General features: G+C 36.8%; 1 protein-coding gene across 7 annotated transcripts in view; it reads right to left on the minus strand.

Moving 5' to 3' along the window:
- Positions 1–21,333, minus strand: part of TAF2 (TATA-box binding protein associated factor 2) — a 155,331-nt gene that overhangs the window by 55,969 nt on the left and 78,029 nt on the right. For 5 of the 7 annotated variants that reach the window (XM_042923294.1, XM_042923293.1, XM_042923292.1 and 2 more), the window contains 5 exons: positions 19,139–19,368; positions 17,691–17,846; positions 17,103–17,208; positions 13,571–13,693; positions 2,626–4,060 (listed from right to left, as the gene is read on the minus strand). In XM_042923294.1, coding sequence (XP_042779228.1) covers positions 3,798–4,060; positions 13,571–13,693; positions 17,103–17,208; positions 17,691–17,846; positions 19,139–19,368 — 878 coding nt within the window. In that variant the 3' untranslated portion in view covers positions 2,626–3,797. Of the gene's footprint in view, positions 1–2,625; positions 4,061–13,570; positions 13,694–17,102; positions 17,209–17,690; positions 17,847–19,138; positions 19,369–21,333 lie in introns of those variants that run through there. The other 2 variants (XM_042923296.1, XM_042923295.1) reach the window with 2 other exon arrangements.

A 21,333-nucleotide genomic window follows, 5' to 3' on the forward strand; every position in this document is an offset into this window, starting at 1 on the left:
CCTCCTTCAAACTGCTGTTGGGGCTGAGCTCAACAAAACACTAGAGGAAGTTTAAACTCCCCCTCTAGAGTCTGACTCTGAGAGTTGGGACACAGATCTTCTGCTCTCACAGTCTCAGTTCTCAGGACTTCAGACCTACATTGGAATCTACTGTAGGCTCTCTGGCTCTCAGGCCTTTGGACTACACCATTAGCTTTGCTGGGTCTCTAGCATGCTGACAGCAGATTGTAGGACTTCTCAGCCCCCAAAATTGTATCTCGTAACAAATTATGTCAATACCTTATAGCAAACATATGTACATATATATCAAGAACCCCAATTAATGCAATAGCTAAGCAAAAAATCAGCATAAAATAACTATTCATTTATAGAATACCAAACATAAAAAATAAACTACCTTATAATGAAGTTAAAAGAATTACACTGGGGTGCCTGGGTGGCTCAGTCAGTTAGTTGAGTGTCCAACTCTTGATTTCAGCTCAGATCATGATCTCACGGTTCGGTTCATGGGTTCAAGCCCAGCATCGAGATGTGTGCTGCCAGCACGGAGCCTGCTTTGGACTCTCTGTCTCCCTCTCTCTCAAAAATAAACATTTAGAAAAAAACTATACTAATAGATAGTAACACCAACATCACTAATTGAAATAATCAACATCAAGATACCAATTCTAGGTTAACTCTTGATTTAACACACAACCAATACCCAGTACAAAAACAATTTCATGGAGAGACTAAAAACTGATTCAATATTCACATAGAAAAATAAAGCCACAAAAATGTAAAATTACAGGGATGGAAAATCTATCAGCAGACGACAGGAATTGGGTGGTGGGGTAGCTGATGTTCCAGGGCCAGCAAAAGGGAATTCTGCAGTGATGAAACTATGGTGGTTAGATGTAAAAGTCTAAGCATTTATCAAGCCCATAAAAATGTATACAAGAATTGAGTTTTACTATGTATAAATTAGTGAGTCAACCAGAAAAAGGAAATAACCCACAAGAACAGAAAAAAAAAAAAAAAAGTGATGAAGGGAGACTAGTTCTATCCTATCAAAACATCACTGTGCTACAATGATCTAATCAGTGTGGTGCTGGCAGATGAATGGACAGATCCATGAAACCAGCTACAAAGTCCAGAAATGGACCCAAATAATTAGAGAATTAGTACTAGTATGTAATACTTAAAATTTAGAGAGAAAAGGAATTTTATTTTAACTTAAAAAAATTTTTTTTGTTTTACAAATATTTATTTTTGCAGGAGAGAAAGACAGAGCATGAGCAGGGGAGGAGCAGAAAGAGAGGGAGTCACAGAATCTGAACCAGGCTCAAGGCTCTGAGCTGTCAGCACAAAGCCCGACGTGGGGCTTAAACTCATGAACCACGAGATCATGACCTGAGCCAAGGTCAGATGCTTACCCGAATGAGCCACCCAGGCACCCTCTTTTTAATAACTTTTTTTAAAGTAAACTCTACATCCAACATGGAACTTGAATTCACAACTCTTAAGATCAAGAGTCACAGGTCCTACTGACTGAACCAGCCAGGGACCCCGTAAAGACAGAGTTTTAAATACACAGTGTTGGGTAGCATTCTGGAAGGAAAAAAAAAAAAAAAGTTGGATCTCTACCTCCTATTTTCTATCAAAATAAATTCCAGATGGATTCTAGCTGGATAGAAACCTGAAACATAAAACTTTAAAACCAAGAGAAAAGCTGGGAGAATTCTTTTATAATCATGGAATAAGAAAGACCTTTGTTAGTATGACACAAAATGTGTTGTCATAAAAGATAAACTATACCAAAATTAAAAATTTCTACAAATATCATTTTTTTAAACAATGTATATACCGTATAGAAACATGTATAGACTAGCTCTGGAAAGATGCTTGTAATACTGCCAACACAGACCGCTTCTGGGGGACACTGGGGAGATTCCACGAGAACTCTGCATTGTTTGTGTATCATTACATAGTTCAGAACTAGGAATGATTCCTGTATTGTCTGCTTCTAACCATCAACTTAAGTAAACGAAAGCCTGCCATGACAAAATGTTCTTCCCAAGAAACATCCACTATAAATATCCAGTTTAGAAATAACATACATAACATACAGTTCCTACATAATGCTGGATATACAAGAGGTCCTCAGGTTATAAAGGTGGCTGGTATTTGTCACCTCTTCCTACAACACTAATTACTTTGAAATATATCCTTACAATTTTCAAAGCTGGGAATTCTCTATATGGTACCACTGCACACCATGATGTAAAATATTCCATTTTCCAAAAATAATTTCAGTTGGGCAACACTCAATTGGAATCTTTAAATAACTGCCATTTAGGCCCTTTGACATCTGACCACACTCCTTTTGCTCTTAAGACTCCAGGTCAACTGCACTGCCTTACAACTCCTGAACATGTATCTGCTTTCCTCCATCCTTTTGAAAAAACACCGTTTCTTCCACTGAGATAACTTTCTCCATCTCTATTATAATCATTCTTCCTAGCAAGGCCAGCTCAAATCCTGCCTATCTATAAAGCCTGCAGAGAGCTTTGGGGCCAGGTACATTATATACGTACACAAGGAGAAAGGTAACAAAAGAGATAAAAAGATACAAAGGGAGAATGGTCAATTTAAAAAGTTATTTATTAAACAAGTTAAATGCAACTAAAAGTATATTTAAAAGTCCAACATTATTGGATCCCATTGAAATATTTATTCCGGAAGAAGTATTTTGTCAAACTAATGATAAGAGAAATGATAAAAATGGAACAGGTATGAAAAACATTTTTAAACAATAAAGCACATGGTAAATTCAGAAATAAAAACACACAAACGTACAAACTATTTGAGTATGAAACCAAAATGTTTCATATTTCTAAATGTTTCTGGTATACTCACATGAGGGCTGACTTGTCTGAGTTAATAAACACCATGTAAACACCTTTTTAAGGTATCAGACTTTGTCTTCTATAGAAATAATTTTAGATTATGTGTTGGGTGTGTAAACTGTCCACATTTAGCAAACATATCCTACATATGAACATATTCACTTATACTTAATGAAAAAAAGAACTTATAATTTAAATATCTTGATTTGAGAACCGTGGATTTGATAGTTCTATTAAATTCCAACATCATAATCACCGAATGCACTATCAAAAAAGCTATTAAAAAAAATTTTTTTTTAAAGAGCTGCTTTTGAAAATTTCAGTATTTTAGGGCAAAAGAAAATACCATGTATTCTTGTTCACAAATTCTGATGTTTGGCCTCTATGGTTAACACAAAAAATACCATGTAATAAAGAAGATTCCTATAGAAAAGCCTCAGTCTCTTTCAGTAGTTCCAAATAGTGTTATACAGTATTTCACTGGAAACAGTGGTTTCACCACAGATCTGGCAGTAGCTTCTGTTTAAAACATAACTTTGCCCCAAAGCATCCATCAAAGACTTCAAAACATAATTGATTTTGGCAGTCCACACGAAGACCATAATGTGGATGGTAACTGCCAGTGGATACGAGGGCCTTTAGGAAGTCTGAGGTGTGTGTGTGTGTGTGTGTTCTCAGGAGGAAATGGGGTGAAAATGGTTTATTCAGAAGTGTAAAACGTTTTTCTAATTAGATCTCAATTGCATAAAAACCACAAATCAAATGTTTAGAACTTCCATGGATTCTGAATGAGAAAGGCAACAATTTTTTTTGTCTCTCTGCTTCCTTTTATCATTCTTTACAGAGGACAAAGCTTTAGTTATATATATTCTTCTGGACACTGAGGGAAAGGTCTCCTCTGTCCCCTTCTCAGTCTGAAAGAGAAGGAGAACGAATGGACCTGCCGCTGGCAGGGCTGGAGAAAGTGAAAGGCTCTTTGTCCTTCTCTTTACTATCATGCTTGTGCTTGTGCTTATGCTTATGTTTGTGCTTCTTCTTCTTTTTCTTGTGTTCATGGTGATGGTGGTGATGGTGGTCACTGTGTTTGGAGGACGCGGATTCCTTAGTAAACACTGAGAGTGGAGCTGTTGCAGCTGGATGCATACTCATCTCCAAAGGTGACTGTTCTTTACCTTCAAAATTAAAAACATCCAAATGAATTCCTGATGATCACAAGGAAAGTGAAATGAAAGTAAGAGGGAGCTGAGGACAGTATAGAAAAGAGGGACTCCTCCTCGGGTGCCTGGGGGGCTCAGTTGGTTAAGTGTCCAACTTCGGCTCAGGTCATGATCTTACAGTTTGTGAGTTCGAGCCCCGTGTCGGGCTCTGTGCTGACAGCTCAGAGCCTGGAGCCTGTTCTGGATTCTGTCTCTCCCTCTCTCTCTGCCCTTCCCATGCTCATGCTCTGTCTCTCTCTCAATAATAAATAAATGTTTAAAAAAAAATTTTTAAAAAGGGACTCTTAAGTGTTTATCACTTCCACAGGAATCATCAGGAATGGGAGAAGTACATAAATAAGGCATTCAATTAGTCACATGCAGGTAAGTGTTCAGCACTGTGGCCAGGAAACTGAATATTAATTCCTTACAGTTTATACAAATTATGATATATACCAGTGTGTTACCAAACCATCCTCTCAAAGTTAATGTTAAAGTATTATTAGGCAACAATAATGATTACACGTGTTGCAAGTTAAGACCCACATTCATCCTTCAACTGTAGCTCCTTTAACTGTAGTTCAACCCTACGGTTTTGGGGGTGAAATGGCAGTACTTTGTTTTTGCCACCTCAAGAACCACTTATACACACAAAAACGTGTTATGCTAGTTAGGGATAATGATGTCTCAGCAAAAATCAAATTTCTCTAGTTCCTTATGGTAATTTCTGGGGATAGGCAAAAGTGCACTCTTTAAATAGATTCAGTACACACAGCTTACAAAACCCAGAAAAAGCCAGGAGTCTATAAAGGGAACATCTCTACTTAAAGACAAAAGAGAAGTGTCACAAAGAGAAAGACAGAGAGAGAGAGAGAGACAGACAGAGAGAAAAGAGAGAGAGAGAGAGAAAGTGAATGAGAATGAGGAGACCTGTGCTCTTGAACAGATTCTGCTATTAACACTCAGCTCGCATTTTCTTTTTTTTTATCTCACCTAAAAAACAGATCAAACGTTTTGGAAGGTTCTTTCCATTTCTAACATTTTATCAGTCTAGGAATCGACAATAATAGTTCTCGGACTGTAGCGTACAACAATTTCTTGCTTTCTCCAGATGCTGCGATCCCTGCGACGTGCCCTGGGAAAGAGTTCTCTCTGTATTACTGGAGACTAATGGTACTACTTTATATGCTGCCAGCCAAGAAAAAAAGCCTAAGAATCATCTCCAATACCCTCCTTTCTAAATCTAGGTGGCTACAAAATCTCATTGGTTTTCACTTACAAATATCTCCTACATCTGCCTCCATCCTGTCCGCAACTGTATTAATTCAGACCACCTCACCTCATCTGGGTTACAGGACTAGTCTCCTGTTAACTGCTCCTCGTGCCTGACGTGTCTTCTACTCAAATCCACACTTTACACAGCTGCGCAGCAGCGGTTCTCATCCAGGGGTGATTCTGTCCCTGGGGGTTATTTGGGAATATCTGGAGACACTTTTGTTGTCACCCCGAGGTAGGGTCAGGGGAGGAAGTGTTACTAGCATCCCACTGGTAGAGCCGAGGGATGCCCAGGACAGCTCCGACAGGAAATTCTCATGACCAAAATGTCAATAGTGTTCAGGTTGGAAAACCCTGCTGCATAGTGATCTTCCTAAAAACAAAGCTATTCATAATTATCTGCTTTAAAACTCACTTGGTTGTTAAGAAACAAACAAAAAATAACCAAAAAACTCCAACTCAGTTGGTTCTACCAACAGAATAAAAGCAAAAACTCCTTGGGCTCCACTGCAGCAATTTCTAAAAAATATGTAAGTTTTATTCAAAGTAGCTAAAAAACCAAATTTTCACTAAAATGGACTTCCAAGCAAGTTTTTTTTTTTCAAGTAAATTCTCCACACTAATTTTGACCCAAACTAGCCCCAAACCATAGTTCTTACCAAAACAGGCATCACTGCCGAAGCTTTCTAAAAATCAGTTCCAGCACTAATTTTACTGACAGGTTTTACAATCTGTCTTGAACTTACCATTCTAGCCTTATCTTCCACTATCCCTTTCTATGTGCTCTAGGGTAGCCCTTTCATAACGGTGTATTTGTAAATGCTATTCCCCTACGCGTGAAATGCACTTCCCTGACTCTCAGATTTATTTAACAAGTATCAGGAACTGCATGGGAACTGGGGAAAACAGTGATGACCTGGACAGATCTCAGTCCTCCTGGAGTCTACAAACTAGCCAACAGGAAAGTAACTGAATAAGTACACCCAAGTAATAAAGAGACAAACACAGAGTGAACCAGTAGCAAAACGGGAGACTTAAATTAGCTGTGGGGGGATCAGAGGCAAACTTCCCCAAGGAAATAATGTTTAAATGGTAACCTAAAGTAGACAAAAGAAAACAACAACCACAAAAATTTAGACTTCTTAATAATTTAAAACTTAGCTCAAATGTCATTTCTTTAGGAAGTTTTCCCCCAACTGTGCAAACAGAATCGGTTCTTTCACGTTCCCACAACGTAATACATAAAGCAAGTTAAGGCAGAGAGAACTGAAGTGAGTTGCCCAAGGTGGCATCGGCGGGTCTGAGCCACAAACCCAAAGAACGTGACTGCAGAGTCTGTGCCGGAGGGCACATCGCAGACAGGACACTGTAGCACCTCTTTTTACCTCTGGGTCTCTTCCATCAGACTCAGAGCATCTGGAGAACAAGGAGTCTGTCTGTCTTTTTAATCTTTGTATCCCAGTGTGTCACACAGTGTCCAACATCCCCTACATCTCACCTCCCCACCCCTGCCAAAGCTTGCTAAACAAATGAGTAAATGAATAGCAGAAATATTTAACTGTTGCGTTCCTTTTAGATAGGATGTCAGGTGAGCTTAGTCCATCTAAGTGTAATCTGAAGGTCATCAATTTTGAAGGGAGAGGGATAAAGCACAGAAACTATACTTCCTTTGTGCCAGGCACTGTTCCAGTATTTCAGAATAGATGAACATGTCAGACAAAGCTCTTGTCCTCACAGATTATTCAAATAATGTATGTATTAACTATTACAAAATCATATTTTTATATTCATAATGTTTTTGGTAAAGATAACACTAACAATAACGCATAAACTAATTATAGAGATTATATATATACAAAAGCAAGTTTAGGGATCTGTATCTTTTGCCATAATCGCTAGCTACCCAGATAGTATTCAGAAAATGATAAATTTTGAGGGAGATCTGATTTAGATTATCAGCCAAATATGCCACTATATGATTTTAATTTAGGTTTTAATTGAAGTACATGACTATGTTTCCAATTCTATAAATATGGGAAAATGGGTCCATACCTAACAGGACACAGAGCCAGATGACAAGGAGAAGTGATAAGAGACTTTAAAAGTCTCAAGAAAAAATGCCTTCAGATCCTACCTCATTATTTAATCAGTCTACAACAACAGACTCTGCAGCCTTCGAATTGGCTGTCTGCACTAAGAGTCTGCATTAAGAGTCTGAGGTCCTCTTCTACACTGAGAGAAGTTTCATCATCCAATCCTAAATACCTTCCAACCTACTTGGATTGCAGAAAAGCCAATAATTACATTGGAAACTGTACTTCTCAGCAGAGGCAACTGCCAAATGGACAACCAAGTGTACTTGGGCGTACTCTTTTCCAAGGAATACTTACAACCACTTCAAAAGTAAATCCAATCTCTTATATTTTGCACTAAAGATACACTGACTATAAATCTTGCATGTCTCTTGATTTGTATTTAGTCTATTCTTAAGACACTGGATTAGCTAGATCCAAAGATAAGGGTGTTAGGAACAAGGGCTCCTAGGACAAATGGCTGATCTTAGGTCTGGGCAGAATATTTACAAGACGAACCTAAAACATCTGGTATGACAGCAAGGAAGTTAAATTCTTCTCAACAGACCCAAGAGTCAATTTAAGAGTTTCTCACTGTCCAAAGATGGGATAATTTGAATACTGATAAGGACAATAATTGTAATGAACTGGAACTAACAGATCACCATTGGAGGATATAGTTAGCCAACTCATTTTTTGGAAAATTATTAAATAAAAAGAGAAGCTATTATCTTTCTCTTCTCATATGATCTGTATGCCATACCACTGGATAATAATAAATGAGGGGGATTTTTGCTTTATAGAAATAAACCAGTTCATAAACAAAAATGGAAAGATATGGGGTACCTGGGTGGCTCAGTCAGTTGAGTGTCTGACTCTTGATTTCAGCTCAGGTCATGATCTCACAGTTCTTGGGTTTGAACCCTGTGTTGGGCTCTGCGCTCTCAGCACAGATTAGGATTCTCTCTCTCTCCCTCTCTCTGCCCCTCCCTCCCCCACCCCTCCTTCAAAAGGAAGGAAGGAAAGAAGGAAGGAAGGAAGGAAGGAAGGAAGGAAGGAAGGAAGGAAGGAAAAGAGAAAGAAAGAAAGAAAGAAGAAAGAAAGAAAGAAAGAAAGAAAGAAAGAAAAGGAAAGAGAGAGAAAGAAAGAAAGAAAATGTATTAGAATATCACCATCATGCAAGCCTTAATGAAATAATGGATCTGGGCCTTAAACATCTTAGTGGCTAACATCATAAAAAAGTCGACCAGGCACTGTATGCTTCCACATGGAAGAATAAACCACCATCTATAAATCTAAATCCAATTAAGCTTCTATATCCAACTATAAATTTACATCAAATAAAGACTCTATCAAACACGTTAATTATACCATGGGTAAACAATTAGCAAAACACAAGAATTGAAAACTACAGATCAAAAGCCTGGTTCCTTTAACAAAAATACATTGTAAAAGGGGAGAAAAGAGAGAAAAAGATAAACTTAAAACTTTAAATTTAAAAAGATGTAAAGGACATTATCAGCCAATTACAATGTGTACACCTTATGTGGACACTGATTCAAAAAATAAAGTATTAAAAGTAAATATCAGAATAATGACAGAAGTCAATTGAAATTTAAATACTGACTAGGTATTTAATAATACAAAAAATATCTGTTAATTTTTTAAAGTATAAGAATATTACTGTGGTTATGATTTTTTAAAGTCCTTACCTTTTAGAGATATATACTAAGTTATTTATGAATAAAGTGATGACATGTGGGATTTGTTTCAAAATAATCATTAGGGTAAGAGTACAGATTATAGAAGATCGACCATGAGTTGATCACTGCAGAAGCTGAGTGATGGATACATGGGGGTTTGTTAAACTAGTCTGACTCCTTCACAGTTTTCCACAAAAAAAGTGTTTTTTAAAAAGGAGAAGTTAAGGCAATTAGGCACTATCTGTGAAAATGTTAAATGCCCATATTCTGTGATTTAGAATGTTCATTTCTAGAAATTTATCGCACAAATGTGGTCATGCATATGTGCAAACACACGTATGAAAAATATTCACCAGAATAGTAACAACAGAACATCTGATAAAACCTAATGTTACTATACCACCACCATCAATAAACTTTAGCTCTTAAGTTTTCATCTATTATACACAATACATATTTTTTTGTTTGCTTAATCTCTGTCTTTCCTAGATCATTTTTCCCAGGTATAATCCAAGGTGATATAAAAGTACAATTTCCTTCCCATGTGGAACTGTATTAACAGTCAGATTTGGGACACACAGGAGCTTACTTTCACACTAGCTTGAGATCACCTATGGAATCGCTCCTGGGGAAAAATGCACACATTACCATCCCCATGACACATTTACACACATAGTTTCACATATCATTTCAGGGGTTTACAAGATGCCTGGGAACTTGAGGCCCACCCAAGGTGAGGGCCACTCATTTTTAACCTAAAGAAAGCCCTCTTATTTAGTGACCTGAAATACATGTGTCTATGATAGCACACATATCAAAAAAAGGAGATATATATAATTCAGAATATTATATCTTCCTATTTCATGTTATATGAAAAGAACAAAACAGATGTTCTGTTTTGTTGTTCTACCCAACATAAAATTGTTCCTAGAGATCTAGTAAAATGCACTACGGATAAGGATTTTAGCTGCAGTCAATTTAACAAATGCAAAATAAACTGAAAGAGGTACTTAATATAAGCTTAATGTGGAAGCTTTTCAGTCATCTGATTAAAGTGCTAATAATAGTGAATAATCTGCTAATTCTCTTAAATTCATTCACATTACGTGTCTGCGTGAACTTAACGCAGAACTTGCAGTTTTTATTAGGAAAAGTGCAGTCTGGTCTTGGATTCTTGAGATCATTGTAAAAAATGAAGTGTAAAACTTTATCACTACAATTTAAGCAAAAACAATATCAATGTCTATTTTTCATATTAGAGTTTCAAAAGAAAGAACTAGGACTCTCAAGATTTTTTGTGGGGGCGAGGGGGTAGACTTCATGCACTGGAATAGTGCTTTTCTGACTTCTGCAAGAAGGTGTTACATAATACAGCAGCCCCAACTAAGCAGGAACACTCCTTTTCTTCCCCACAAAACCACTAAGGATTTCCCTCTGCTCCATGCCTGTCACTCTTCCTCTGTGCTCCATCACTAGAAGCCCTCGAGCAAGTCAGGAGGCAGACATGATGAAGCCTTTGCAGAGCTGGACAGGGGCTGCGGGAGTAGCAGAGGACATGGGAATTACACAGCCCTTGCTCCATATTCCTTCCTCACCTCAGCAGAGGGAAAGGTCACGATGGAAGAAGGAAAATTCCTCTGCCACTTCTGCTTTCTTACCCGCAAATGGCTTAACCTATATATCACCCCTAAAATATTCTTCTATCATATGCATGGAAAGAGAAAACTGGAGGGAAAAAGAGCGACAAGGAAACCAGGACCTGTCCTGCTACCTTAGTTCCCACCTCTTCTTTATCCTACCTACACTCCCATTCCTTTTCTATCCCCCTACCCCCTAAGATGACATCTGAAACACATTCCAGTTCTCAATTATCATCTTGTTTGCTGGCTCTAAGGGAGCCATCTCAGAATTCATCTCAGCTCAAATAAAGGAAGCAGGGGTCCCAATCTCAAAAGTCTTGGACTTTAGGAGATAGCACAAATGATGTAATTTAAAGTACAATACTAAGTGCACCACAAATGGAACCAACAAAATGGAAAGCACATCACTCCCTAAGAGGACCTCTCACTTAACTCTTTCTCAAGAGAAGCTGGAAATCCAGATTTTTATGTGTAATCTCTTTTTAGTCAACTACTTCAAACATTTTTGCAAGACTTCTACTGACCAAGTAAAAGATGCCTCAGCTGGATGTGTTGAATAAGGCCCCAAGTAAGACCCATTTATGAACTCTAATCTAGAATCCCTTAGAGAATTAAGAGAGGTCACAGCTTCCCTTACACTGGTTCTATGCTTCCTCTCCTGAGCCCTCCACTCAAAACGTCACGCCAGGCTAGCTACTGCAGCAAGAGACGCCGGCTCCTTCTGGGGGAGGCAGGAAGAGAGGAAGGAGAGGAGGTTCCTGTTTTACTGCCAACTGTATTTGGGTTAGGTTGAAGCTGTGTTCCTAACATTCCAAAAGATGGAGCTCTAAGCACCCTCTCAGAAACATTGTTATACACAGTGGCTAGGTTGATACTTTTGCCCTTCCTGTATGGTATATGTTGGCTAGTTTGGGAAAGTTACCTATCAAATATAACAATGTGTCTATGGGAAAACCATATTTAGAATTACAAAATAAATACATGTACAAAGAATTGTTTAAAAACTACACCACTTGTAAAATGAAGGTTTTCTAAATTCCAGTAATATCATTATTGACTTTTAAGACTTGCTTAATGGACACAGGGTGTTGAAAAGCATAAATACATTTAAAGAAAATTACAAAGGCATACTAAAAAGTATATTCACAATTAAGTTTTACAGATCAGTACAAATAATATACTGATATACATTTTGCCTCATTACGTAAAAGGGTCCTAGCAACCAAAGCTAAAATTTTAATACTTTCTCATTCCCCACCATTAGCCCTAGATCTCCTCCCCAATCTTCCCACATGATGTCATGAGAACTGTAAGACTATAGAGATTCCAAAAAAGGTAAAAATATGTTTTTTAAAGCAATATGGAACTATGATACAAATGTGCACATTAGTAAGCACAAAAGGTGCTAAGATTTGCTTCTACATTGGTTAGTTTAAGAAAAAACAAACAAAAATATTCAGATTCTTTTCTGGAACAGCAAGCAATACATTGGGCTGCTAGGATTCAGACAGAAGTTTTTCATTTTTTAAAAGCATGGAGGACAGGCAGAACCATCACTCTTAAACTATATCAAAGGGTTTGAAATGCCCGGAGCTTTATTGTTTTTAAAAATGTGGGAAATTTTTCATGTCCAGTAAAGTTTTAATAAGTATAACGATAAAAGCAAAATTACACCAAAATCAAAAACAAAACCAAGAAAATACAAAACTGGCAAGGGCCAAGAAATGTCAAAATTCACTTATCAAAGTAAATGATAAAGTCTCCAGCTGATTTCTTTCTGAAATAAATTTTGTATGAATCTTACAATAAATGCATAAAGCACACAAAGAGACAGAAGCAACCAACAGTCTGGGGTCTCAATACCAAAATATTCTGAGATGTTGCTTTGGTTTGAATTAATCACAGCTGATCCTTAAGCTCCTCAAATCAATAAACAGTTACTCTTTTGTTTATATCATAAAAACATGGGTTATATAAACAAGATCCATCTGTTGGAATCTTAAAGCCTGACAAATGAGTTTTGGAAAAACTATTCTTTAAAAATGATTTTGCTTATGTATCTCATTTTCACTCCCTGTTCCCTCAAAACTTCAGGACTGAATCTTTGTTCAACAGTCCTGAATGCTTATTCCTTATCTAGATTACGATCTTTTTTTTTTTTTTTTCTGTAAGCAACAGAAGAACCAGAGAACCAGAGTAAGCAGAAGAAAATGTAAATCAGAATAGGTAACAAACACATGTGAACTGAATAACCTTTCATAAAATTAAGTCCAATTTGTATTTAATAATTTAAAAGACAGAGTATCTTAGTTTTCTAGTATAGCATCGAGTCTTCATGACTGACCATGGATGACCAATTGTAAAACTTTCAGGGGGAGAGGAAAAAGAGAAATAAGTGGTTGACATTTGCATTTTATAAAAGTAAAAAAGGCACAGATTTAATGGTTTCTACTGAAGTTGGCATTTTTCATGTTATAATATTCTAAGAAAAAGTACCGCAAGGCAGAACCACAATGGGTATTTTTAAATGCTTATGAGGGATGATTTTTTCCCCCTCCTTCCTACTCATCTCATTTCCAAATTTTATGTAATAGGAGTGCATTATTTTCAAATAGTAAAAAGTCTAATTTAAAATATTCTTTATGTTAGATAATACAAAGTCAACATGTTGCAAGAAAAGCAAGTCCTTAGATCTGTATTTTTCACGTATTTTTTTTAAGTTGATAAAACTTTATAAAGTTTGTAGATTTGTCCTTGAGTAAAATAATAACAATAAAATATTAATAATAATTTCACCTGTTCCCTTCCGTGTAAGTTCCATGCTCCACTGGGGTTTCGTGGGAGGTGTGCCATCACAGCCTGATGAGTGTTGGGGTACTAAAGCAGATCGGGAGCTAGCTGGACGATATTTAGAAAGCCCTAAAATGCCAAAGAGGGAAAAGAGGAATTTATTTCTTGGTTTACCAAAAGAAGAAAAAAGCCTGACGTTTTTTCATAAGTTAACCTTAAAACCAGAAACAGTTCAACAATAGAATTGTAATAATAAAAAGAATACTACCAACTACTAAAAATCTCACTTGATTTTAATCCTTTGTCATGGTTCCTATATGCTTAAATCTAAGAGCAATACATGTTCAAGAAAGGCAGGAAAGTGTGACTGGTCTGCTAAATACATAATCTGGCTTCTACATTTGAGGCAGAAACCGTATTTTATAGTATGTATATGGAATTTTACATATAGTAAATTTTCCCTGCTCCCCCTGAAAATTTGCTAATAAATTCCATTGTAATACTTACTCAACAAATACATCAAAATAATTTAGGGCTTACAGTAAGAAGACATTTTAAACAGGAAATGTTGTAATGGTATATATAATGTGAACAGCATTGTAGCAGTTATCAGGATACCTAGGTCCTGATTCCAAATTATCAACAAATTAGATACATAATCTAGGTGAGACATTTATCTCACTGTGTCTCAATTCCTTCACTTGTCACATGGCAAAGTTCTAAGATCAGCTGGTCTAGCCCTGAGTTGGTTATTACTGGAGAGTGTCATTTAGGGCAAGTCATTTAATATCTCTCTCTTAAGTTCACTCATCTATAAAATAGATAGAACAGATGAGTAATTGTTAAGATCTCTGAGAATTAGAAAAGCCAAAGAATTCATGACCTGTCAGTGTTCAAATGAATCTTAGGCTCATATTCTATCTGAAGCCAGTTCTCAAATTTTACTAGCTTATACTAGTTTACTAGACAGTGAAAAATAATTTAGGTCTCAAAACTAAAATTTAATAAAAAGCAGACCAAGGTGGGTAAGGAGGACTTTGCACAAATGTAACATGCTTAAAAGAAAAAAAAAGAAAAAGAAAAACATTACTCAAATGTAAAGATCATAAAAGACAACCAGTATGGGATATAAATAAATACTCCCTTTTTTTTTTGCCAATGAAAACAGGAAGAGTACCCAGAAAAAAAGCAGTTACATTCCCAATAAAAAATGCATTATATAGTAAACTTGAGGGGTGCCTGGCTGGCTCAGTTAGTAGAGCATGTGACTTGATCTTGGGATCATGAGTTTGAGCTCCATGTTGGGCACAGAGATTACTTAAAAAAAGTAAAAAGTAGGGGTGCCTGGGTGGCTCATTTGGTTGAGTGTCTGACTCTTGATTTCAGCTCAGGTCATGATCCGAGGGTCATAGGATCGAGCCCTATGTTGGACTCCACACTGAGAGTGGAGCCTGTTTAAGATCCTCTTTCTCCCTTAGCCCCTCTCCCCTCTCATGTGTGCGGGCTCTAAGAAAAAAGGTAAAATTTTAAAAAGTACTTGATTGGGGTGCCTGGGTGGCTCAGTCAACTTTGGCTCAGGTTATGATCTCACACAGTTTGTGAGTCTGAGCCTCGAATCTGGCTCACTGCTGCCAGCGAAAAGCTCACTCTGAACCCTCACTCTCCCTCTCTCTTTGCTCCTCTTCTACTTGTGCTCTCTCTCAAAAAAAAAATAAACATTAAAAAAAAGTACACTTGATTTATCATTTATAATTAATAAATATCTTTTAAGTTGTTACATTGATAATAAAACAATTATGCATAAAAAATGAAATAAGTGAAAATTAATAAGTTATATCTTATGTATCAACGTGGATACATTTTAGAAGCATAATGCTGACTAAAAAACATAAGTCATATCATACCATTTTCATAAAATTAAAAAAACAAGTATAAGGAAATCCTATATCTATGTGGTACACTATAAAGAAAAGTAATAGAATGGTTAAAAAAAGTAAAAGAAAATTCAAGACCATATTTACTTGCGGTGCAAAGGCAGGTGGACAGAATCAGGGAAGAGGCACAAAGGGAATGACCATGGCATGGAGTCTATCATACAGGTTAAGGTGGAGAGCAGGTTCACAGATATTTGTTTTATTACTATGCTTTGCAACTTACATGCAAGTTACATCAATGCTTTATCCCTGAATATTAAAAAATGCTGACATAAACTAGGTATTAGCTCTTCAAAAAGCATTATAACAAAATGAATCAAGAGCTGTGAACACCTTCTGAAGAAGTACCTCATAATACAGTTAAAATTACTCTTTTCACCAATAAAATATTTTGGGAAATTAAAGAATATAATTTAACAAAAAAGAAACAAAAGGTTCTGTATGAAGGTATTCAGTGCAGAATCACCCATTAAAAAAAACAAAAACCAAAACCCTGAAACAACCCCCAAAATAAGATAAATTATAGTACATCAACTCAATACCGCCTCAGGTACTATTTTCTTTTTTTTTTCTTTTTTTTTCTTTTTTCTTTTTTTAATTTTTTTTTTTAACATTTATTTATTTTTGAGACAGAGAGAGACACAGCATGAACGGGGGAGGGGCAGAGAGAGAGGGAGACACAGAGTCGAAAGCAGGCTCCAGGCTCTGAGCCATCAGCCCAGAGCGCGACGCGGGGCTCGAACCCACGGACCGCGAGATCGTGACCTGAGCCGAAGTCGGACGCTTAACCGACTGAGCCACCCAGGCGCCCCTCAGGTACTATTTTCAAAAGAAAAGATTATGATGTTTGGGAGATGCATGCAAAAAAAGTCTAAGACTTCTACAATATTATGTGAAATGGGCACACAAAAAAAGAGAAAGTAGCAGTGTTATGGGAGGCATTAACTTCAGTCAAAGTTTAAAATTATGGTTACGTTATTAAAAAGAAAATAGAGGGGTGCCTGGGTGACTCAGTCAGTTGAGCGTCCGACTTCGGCTCAGGTCATGATCTCACAGCTCGTGAGTTCGAGCCCGGTGTCGGGCTCTGTGCTGACAGCTCGGAGCCTGGAGCCTGCTTCGGATTCTATGTCTCCCTCTCTCTCTCTCTCTGCCCCTAACCCACTCGCATCCTGTCTCTGTCTCTCTCAAAAATAAATAAACATTAAAATAAATAAATAAATAAATAAATAAATAAATAAATAAATAAATAAATAAAAAATAGATCTAGTATTTTAGTTTGAGGTTAAGCCTACTACAAAAAAAGAAAAAAAGGAAACACACAAAAAAATTAAAGCCACTGGAAGGAATCTGATGAATGGATTTTTAAAAAACAAATCCAGAAGTATGCCCAAAATTTAAGGACCAAAATAAAACAGAATTAAAAAAAAACGAAACCCTTTTTAAAAATGTATTCCTTTGCTGATATGCATTATAATCTGCTACAATCCAGTATTTTGTACTAGCTACTTTCAAATGTTCACCTGTCAATAAAGCAATACACCTTAGAAGAGCAGTACCCCACGAGCTCTCTTCATGAGCCTGCGGATGCTATGCACTGATCTCACCTGGAGTTGATGGCCTTTCAAGCATGTTCAAATGATGGGAAATAAACGCCTGGCTATCGTGAACAGTGTCCATATCAATTTCCTCCTCATCTTGAGAATTTGAAAACTACAACACATACACAAAGGAGAAAAAGAACCGTTACATCACTTTACATTTGGATCTTAGCTCTTAGGAAAAGGTAGCAGAGAGGCCACAGAATATACCCCCACATCTTAAAAGGAAAAGTAGTCTTTTTCTCAGAAAGAATTAAGAATAAGAAAAGATTACATGGTCCAGCCTCTTAAAGAAGCTGACTGGATATTACTGGAAATGAAATAGCAACTAAAATCTACTCCTATGTTGTGGGAAGAGGTAGTGAGCCAAGGCAGATCGTATACACATAGTTCCTCCCCCAAAGAGAGAAGAAATATGTGATAATACAAGTTAAATGATCAGATGGAAGGTCTTAAACGGACATTTGGATTTCTTTATGATTCAGTCTGCCCCATCTGTTCCTGCTAAGGAAAAACCATTGGAAGCATTCAAAAAGATTTACAAGAAGGTGAATATCCTACGCTATTAATACAGGTTTAACCTGTATTTCTTACTCTGATTTTGAGTTTGACTTTACTGCTATCCTCATTCTTCTCCAGTATTTGACCAGGTTCTAGTGGGGACCCCAGTGGTGTATCAGCCTTCCTCTTCACTCCCTGCTGATGAGCTGACATATTACATGATGCTTCCTTGGCAAGGTGATCATCTTCCTGCGGCAATATTCAAGATCAAAATTAGATTTCTGAAGACAAGTAGCTCATATTATAGCTGAACACTAATAGCTACAGCAACCATGCAGATTAGAGCACGCCCAGTGCCTAAAATTTATCAGCAGTGGGCTTAAAATAAACTTCACCTTTTCCTGTCAGCTGGTCTTTTTGGGGGGAGATGGGAGGTATATAAGCAAACTTGTAGAGCTTTCCCAAAAGAATGTATCTTTTGGTGTCATTTTCCTTTTCCTGAAGACTCCAAGAATGAATGTGAATAAATTAACATATATGGGCATTAATCAGAAACCTATTCGTTTATACAGGTTTATAAATACTCCGATCTGAGAAAGCACTTTAATGAGACCCTTTTTTCCTATGGAAAGGTCTATCTTACTTCTTCATAACCCAAAATCTAGGATACATTTTAAATTTACAACAAATAAGTACGATTATATTCCAGAAAATCCAGGTGAATAAGTAATTTAAAATGATTATTACTAACTTGCACAAAGAGAATCTCAGTTTTCAAGTGTCAAAACACCAGTAGGGAATTGCCAGGCAAGTAATCTGGTCTAAATATTGGCGAAAAATGAAGCTTGCATTATTGTGGACATTCTGTTACCAACATGAAAATCATTTCTGGAAAACTTTCTCTGAATTACAATAAAATGATTGTTAAGTATGCTAAAAGTCTTTCTACAAAAAACCTGGTAATTTCACAATGCAGAGCTGGAATTAAAAGGTTTTTAAAAGGCAAACACATGCATGCATACATTAAAACAAAACAAAACAAAACCACGTAATGCATAATCTCTTCCCAAATCAGCAGCGTACTCATTTACCTGACCATTCACTGTTACTTATTTAATTCAACAAGCATTTGCCAGGCATTTATCATATGCTTAGAATTGTGCTAGGCATTACACAGAATAGCAAAAAAATTCAGAGCCCCTATGTTCAAACAGTTTGTTAATATGATATACAGACAAGATGAAATATTCACTTCAATTTTCTGCTACTCTAAGAAATTCGACACTCAAGTACAAAAACATTACATCATCACAAAAGGGGTAAATGGACTGGCAGCACATCATTTGTTATGTGCAGCTATGTAGTTGTCAGTAGTGCTTTATAAACTTTTGTAAAGCGCTAAACTACTGTCAACCAGCAGTTTAAGCGGTACATGAAACTCTCAGTGGCTTTAAAATTTGCCAGTTCAAAAAAATAAATTCTCTTCCCTAGGGAGCTCTACACAATAAAACTGTATCTTCTGTAATGCATGTGACTCTTACAGGGTTCTGAAATCCAACTAGCTGTGCGTGACTACTTGGATTAATCGCAGCTTCTTGGTTGCCTGCTATGGCCTCTGGAATTATGGTCGGGTTCAAGACAGCTTTTTTCTCTTTTAGATTAAGAACCAACCCAAGCTCTGGCAAGGGCAAGCAGGAAGGTCTACTGAGGCCAAAAAGTGTGAAGTACAAGTCCACAGCACCACAACGTAACCTCCAGTCATGTGAAGTACCTAAGAAGTAAATAATAAAGAAGTCAGTACGTACACTTATCCATGAACTGCTCCAGAACCTATACAGAGAAAAAGGACTGTGCTAAAAGGGGCCGTCTAATGACCTAGGCACAACAGGCAAACCCTCTACTCTAAAAATGCATCTTAACACAGATACTCAGAAATTGTTCCAAAAGCAGTAATGGTAGTGAACGAACAAATAACTTACAATTGGTAAAGCATGTTATCATTACACTATTCTTACCAAATGAATATTAGACATCCACTAAACATTTAATATTTCAAAAGCAGTATTTTTTCAGGCTTTAGATCTTCCTATTAATTCCTCCTCTTTGGTAAATACTCCACATTCATTCATTCTCTGTTCATCTTGTCTGATTTTCTTCTTGAATAGCCCATTAGGAAGATAGCACTCTAAGAGCCTTTATGAACCCTGACACTTGAAACAAATTCTCCTCTCAAATTTATTACTTTCAGGTTTTAAATATGGTAATAAACCCTACAACTACTTAAAATAACATGATTCTAAATTTTTATTGAGGAGGAGGAAAATGTTTTTGCTAAACACCTTTATATTTGTGTTGCTCTGCAAGGTGTATGTTGTTTTTAAAGAATTTTTTTTAATGTTTATTTATTTTCTGAGTGAGGGTGACAGAGCATGAGCAGGGGAGGGGCACAGAGAGAGGGAGACACAGTATCCAAAGTAGGCTCCAGGTTCTGAGCTGTCAGCACAGAGCCTGACACAGCCTGCGAGATCATGATCTGAGGCAAAGTTGGACCCTCAACCAACTGAGCCACTCAGGTGCCCCTGCAAGGCATATGTTTAAAAGATAAAAATTATAGGAAAAAGCAAATCCCAGAGATAGCAACAGCTGGTAAAACACATAATGACCAGAATAAAGCTGACTGTGTAGAGATTAAATTTAAAGTAGATGAGAGACTACAGACAGGTTCTTTCAATTTCTTTGATGAATCTCGGGTTTTTTTTTTTTTAACCTCCAAAATAAGGGTTTTGATCTCAGATTATACCTTATCTCATTATCAATGACAGATTAGAGAGGACATCAATACCACAGTTCTTTCTCACTTTCCCTTTTTCCCCAATAAAACATCCCAGGCAGATACTTCCATCAAATAGAACTGACTGATAAGATGAAATTTGTCATCTAGGGTTAGACGATTGCTATCATTTCTAGGTGGAATTTAAAATGATGCACAAAACTTAAAATCAATGAAAAGTAACATGTAAATTCTTCTGGATAAGAAAAATAAACTCTACAAATTCTTAATTTTGACCAAGAACTATAGTTTCAAAAGACTGTAATGCTTAAAAAGGAAAGACAAAAGGGAAAGAAATTGCTGCAGCAAATTTTAGACAGCATAAATATTAAGCTTTGTGGTTTTCAACAACAAATATTACCATGAGGAAATAAAATACAATTAGTCAAGTAAAGATTCTAATGAGATTTACTCCAACAGAAGTAAACAGGACATTAATTACATGCAAAGGAAATTCATATAGGAGGAATTATAACTTCACAGAGTTCGTATAACATACTACACTGTGCTAGGTACCTTGCCTGCCATGAAATGGCGATCATCAATCCTATTTGAGCCATCTTCAATTTTGCTTCTATGTGACAAGGTCAAAGATACACACCATTGTTAGAAGCAAAAGAAAGAGGCAAGACCTCCTGAGGAGAATGAAGTTTTTGCCATAAAAACTACAGAGAAACTAGGAACGGGAAGAACAGTACAGAGTGAAAAGAAGAATTTTGCACAGGAAATCCATTTCCTTCTCCAGAATATGCAGATCTGCACACTTTAATGACCTGACAGTGCTTGAATTTTGGTAGGCACTCATTATTCTCCTTCTCAAAACAGTTTACACATGTAAAGACTCCACAGAGGATAGGTATCAGATTCCCAGGCATTTTATTACAAGGGCTGGTGGCTCAAACCTCT

The sequence above is a fragment of the Panthera leo genome, chromosome F2, assembly GCF_018350215.1.
Source record: "Panthera leo isolate Ple1 chromosome F2, P.leo_Ple1_pat1.1, whole genome shotgun sequence".
Classification (NCBI taxonomy): Eukaryota; Metazoa; Chordata; class Mammalia; order Carnivora; family Felidae; genus Panthera; species Panthera leo.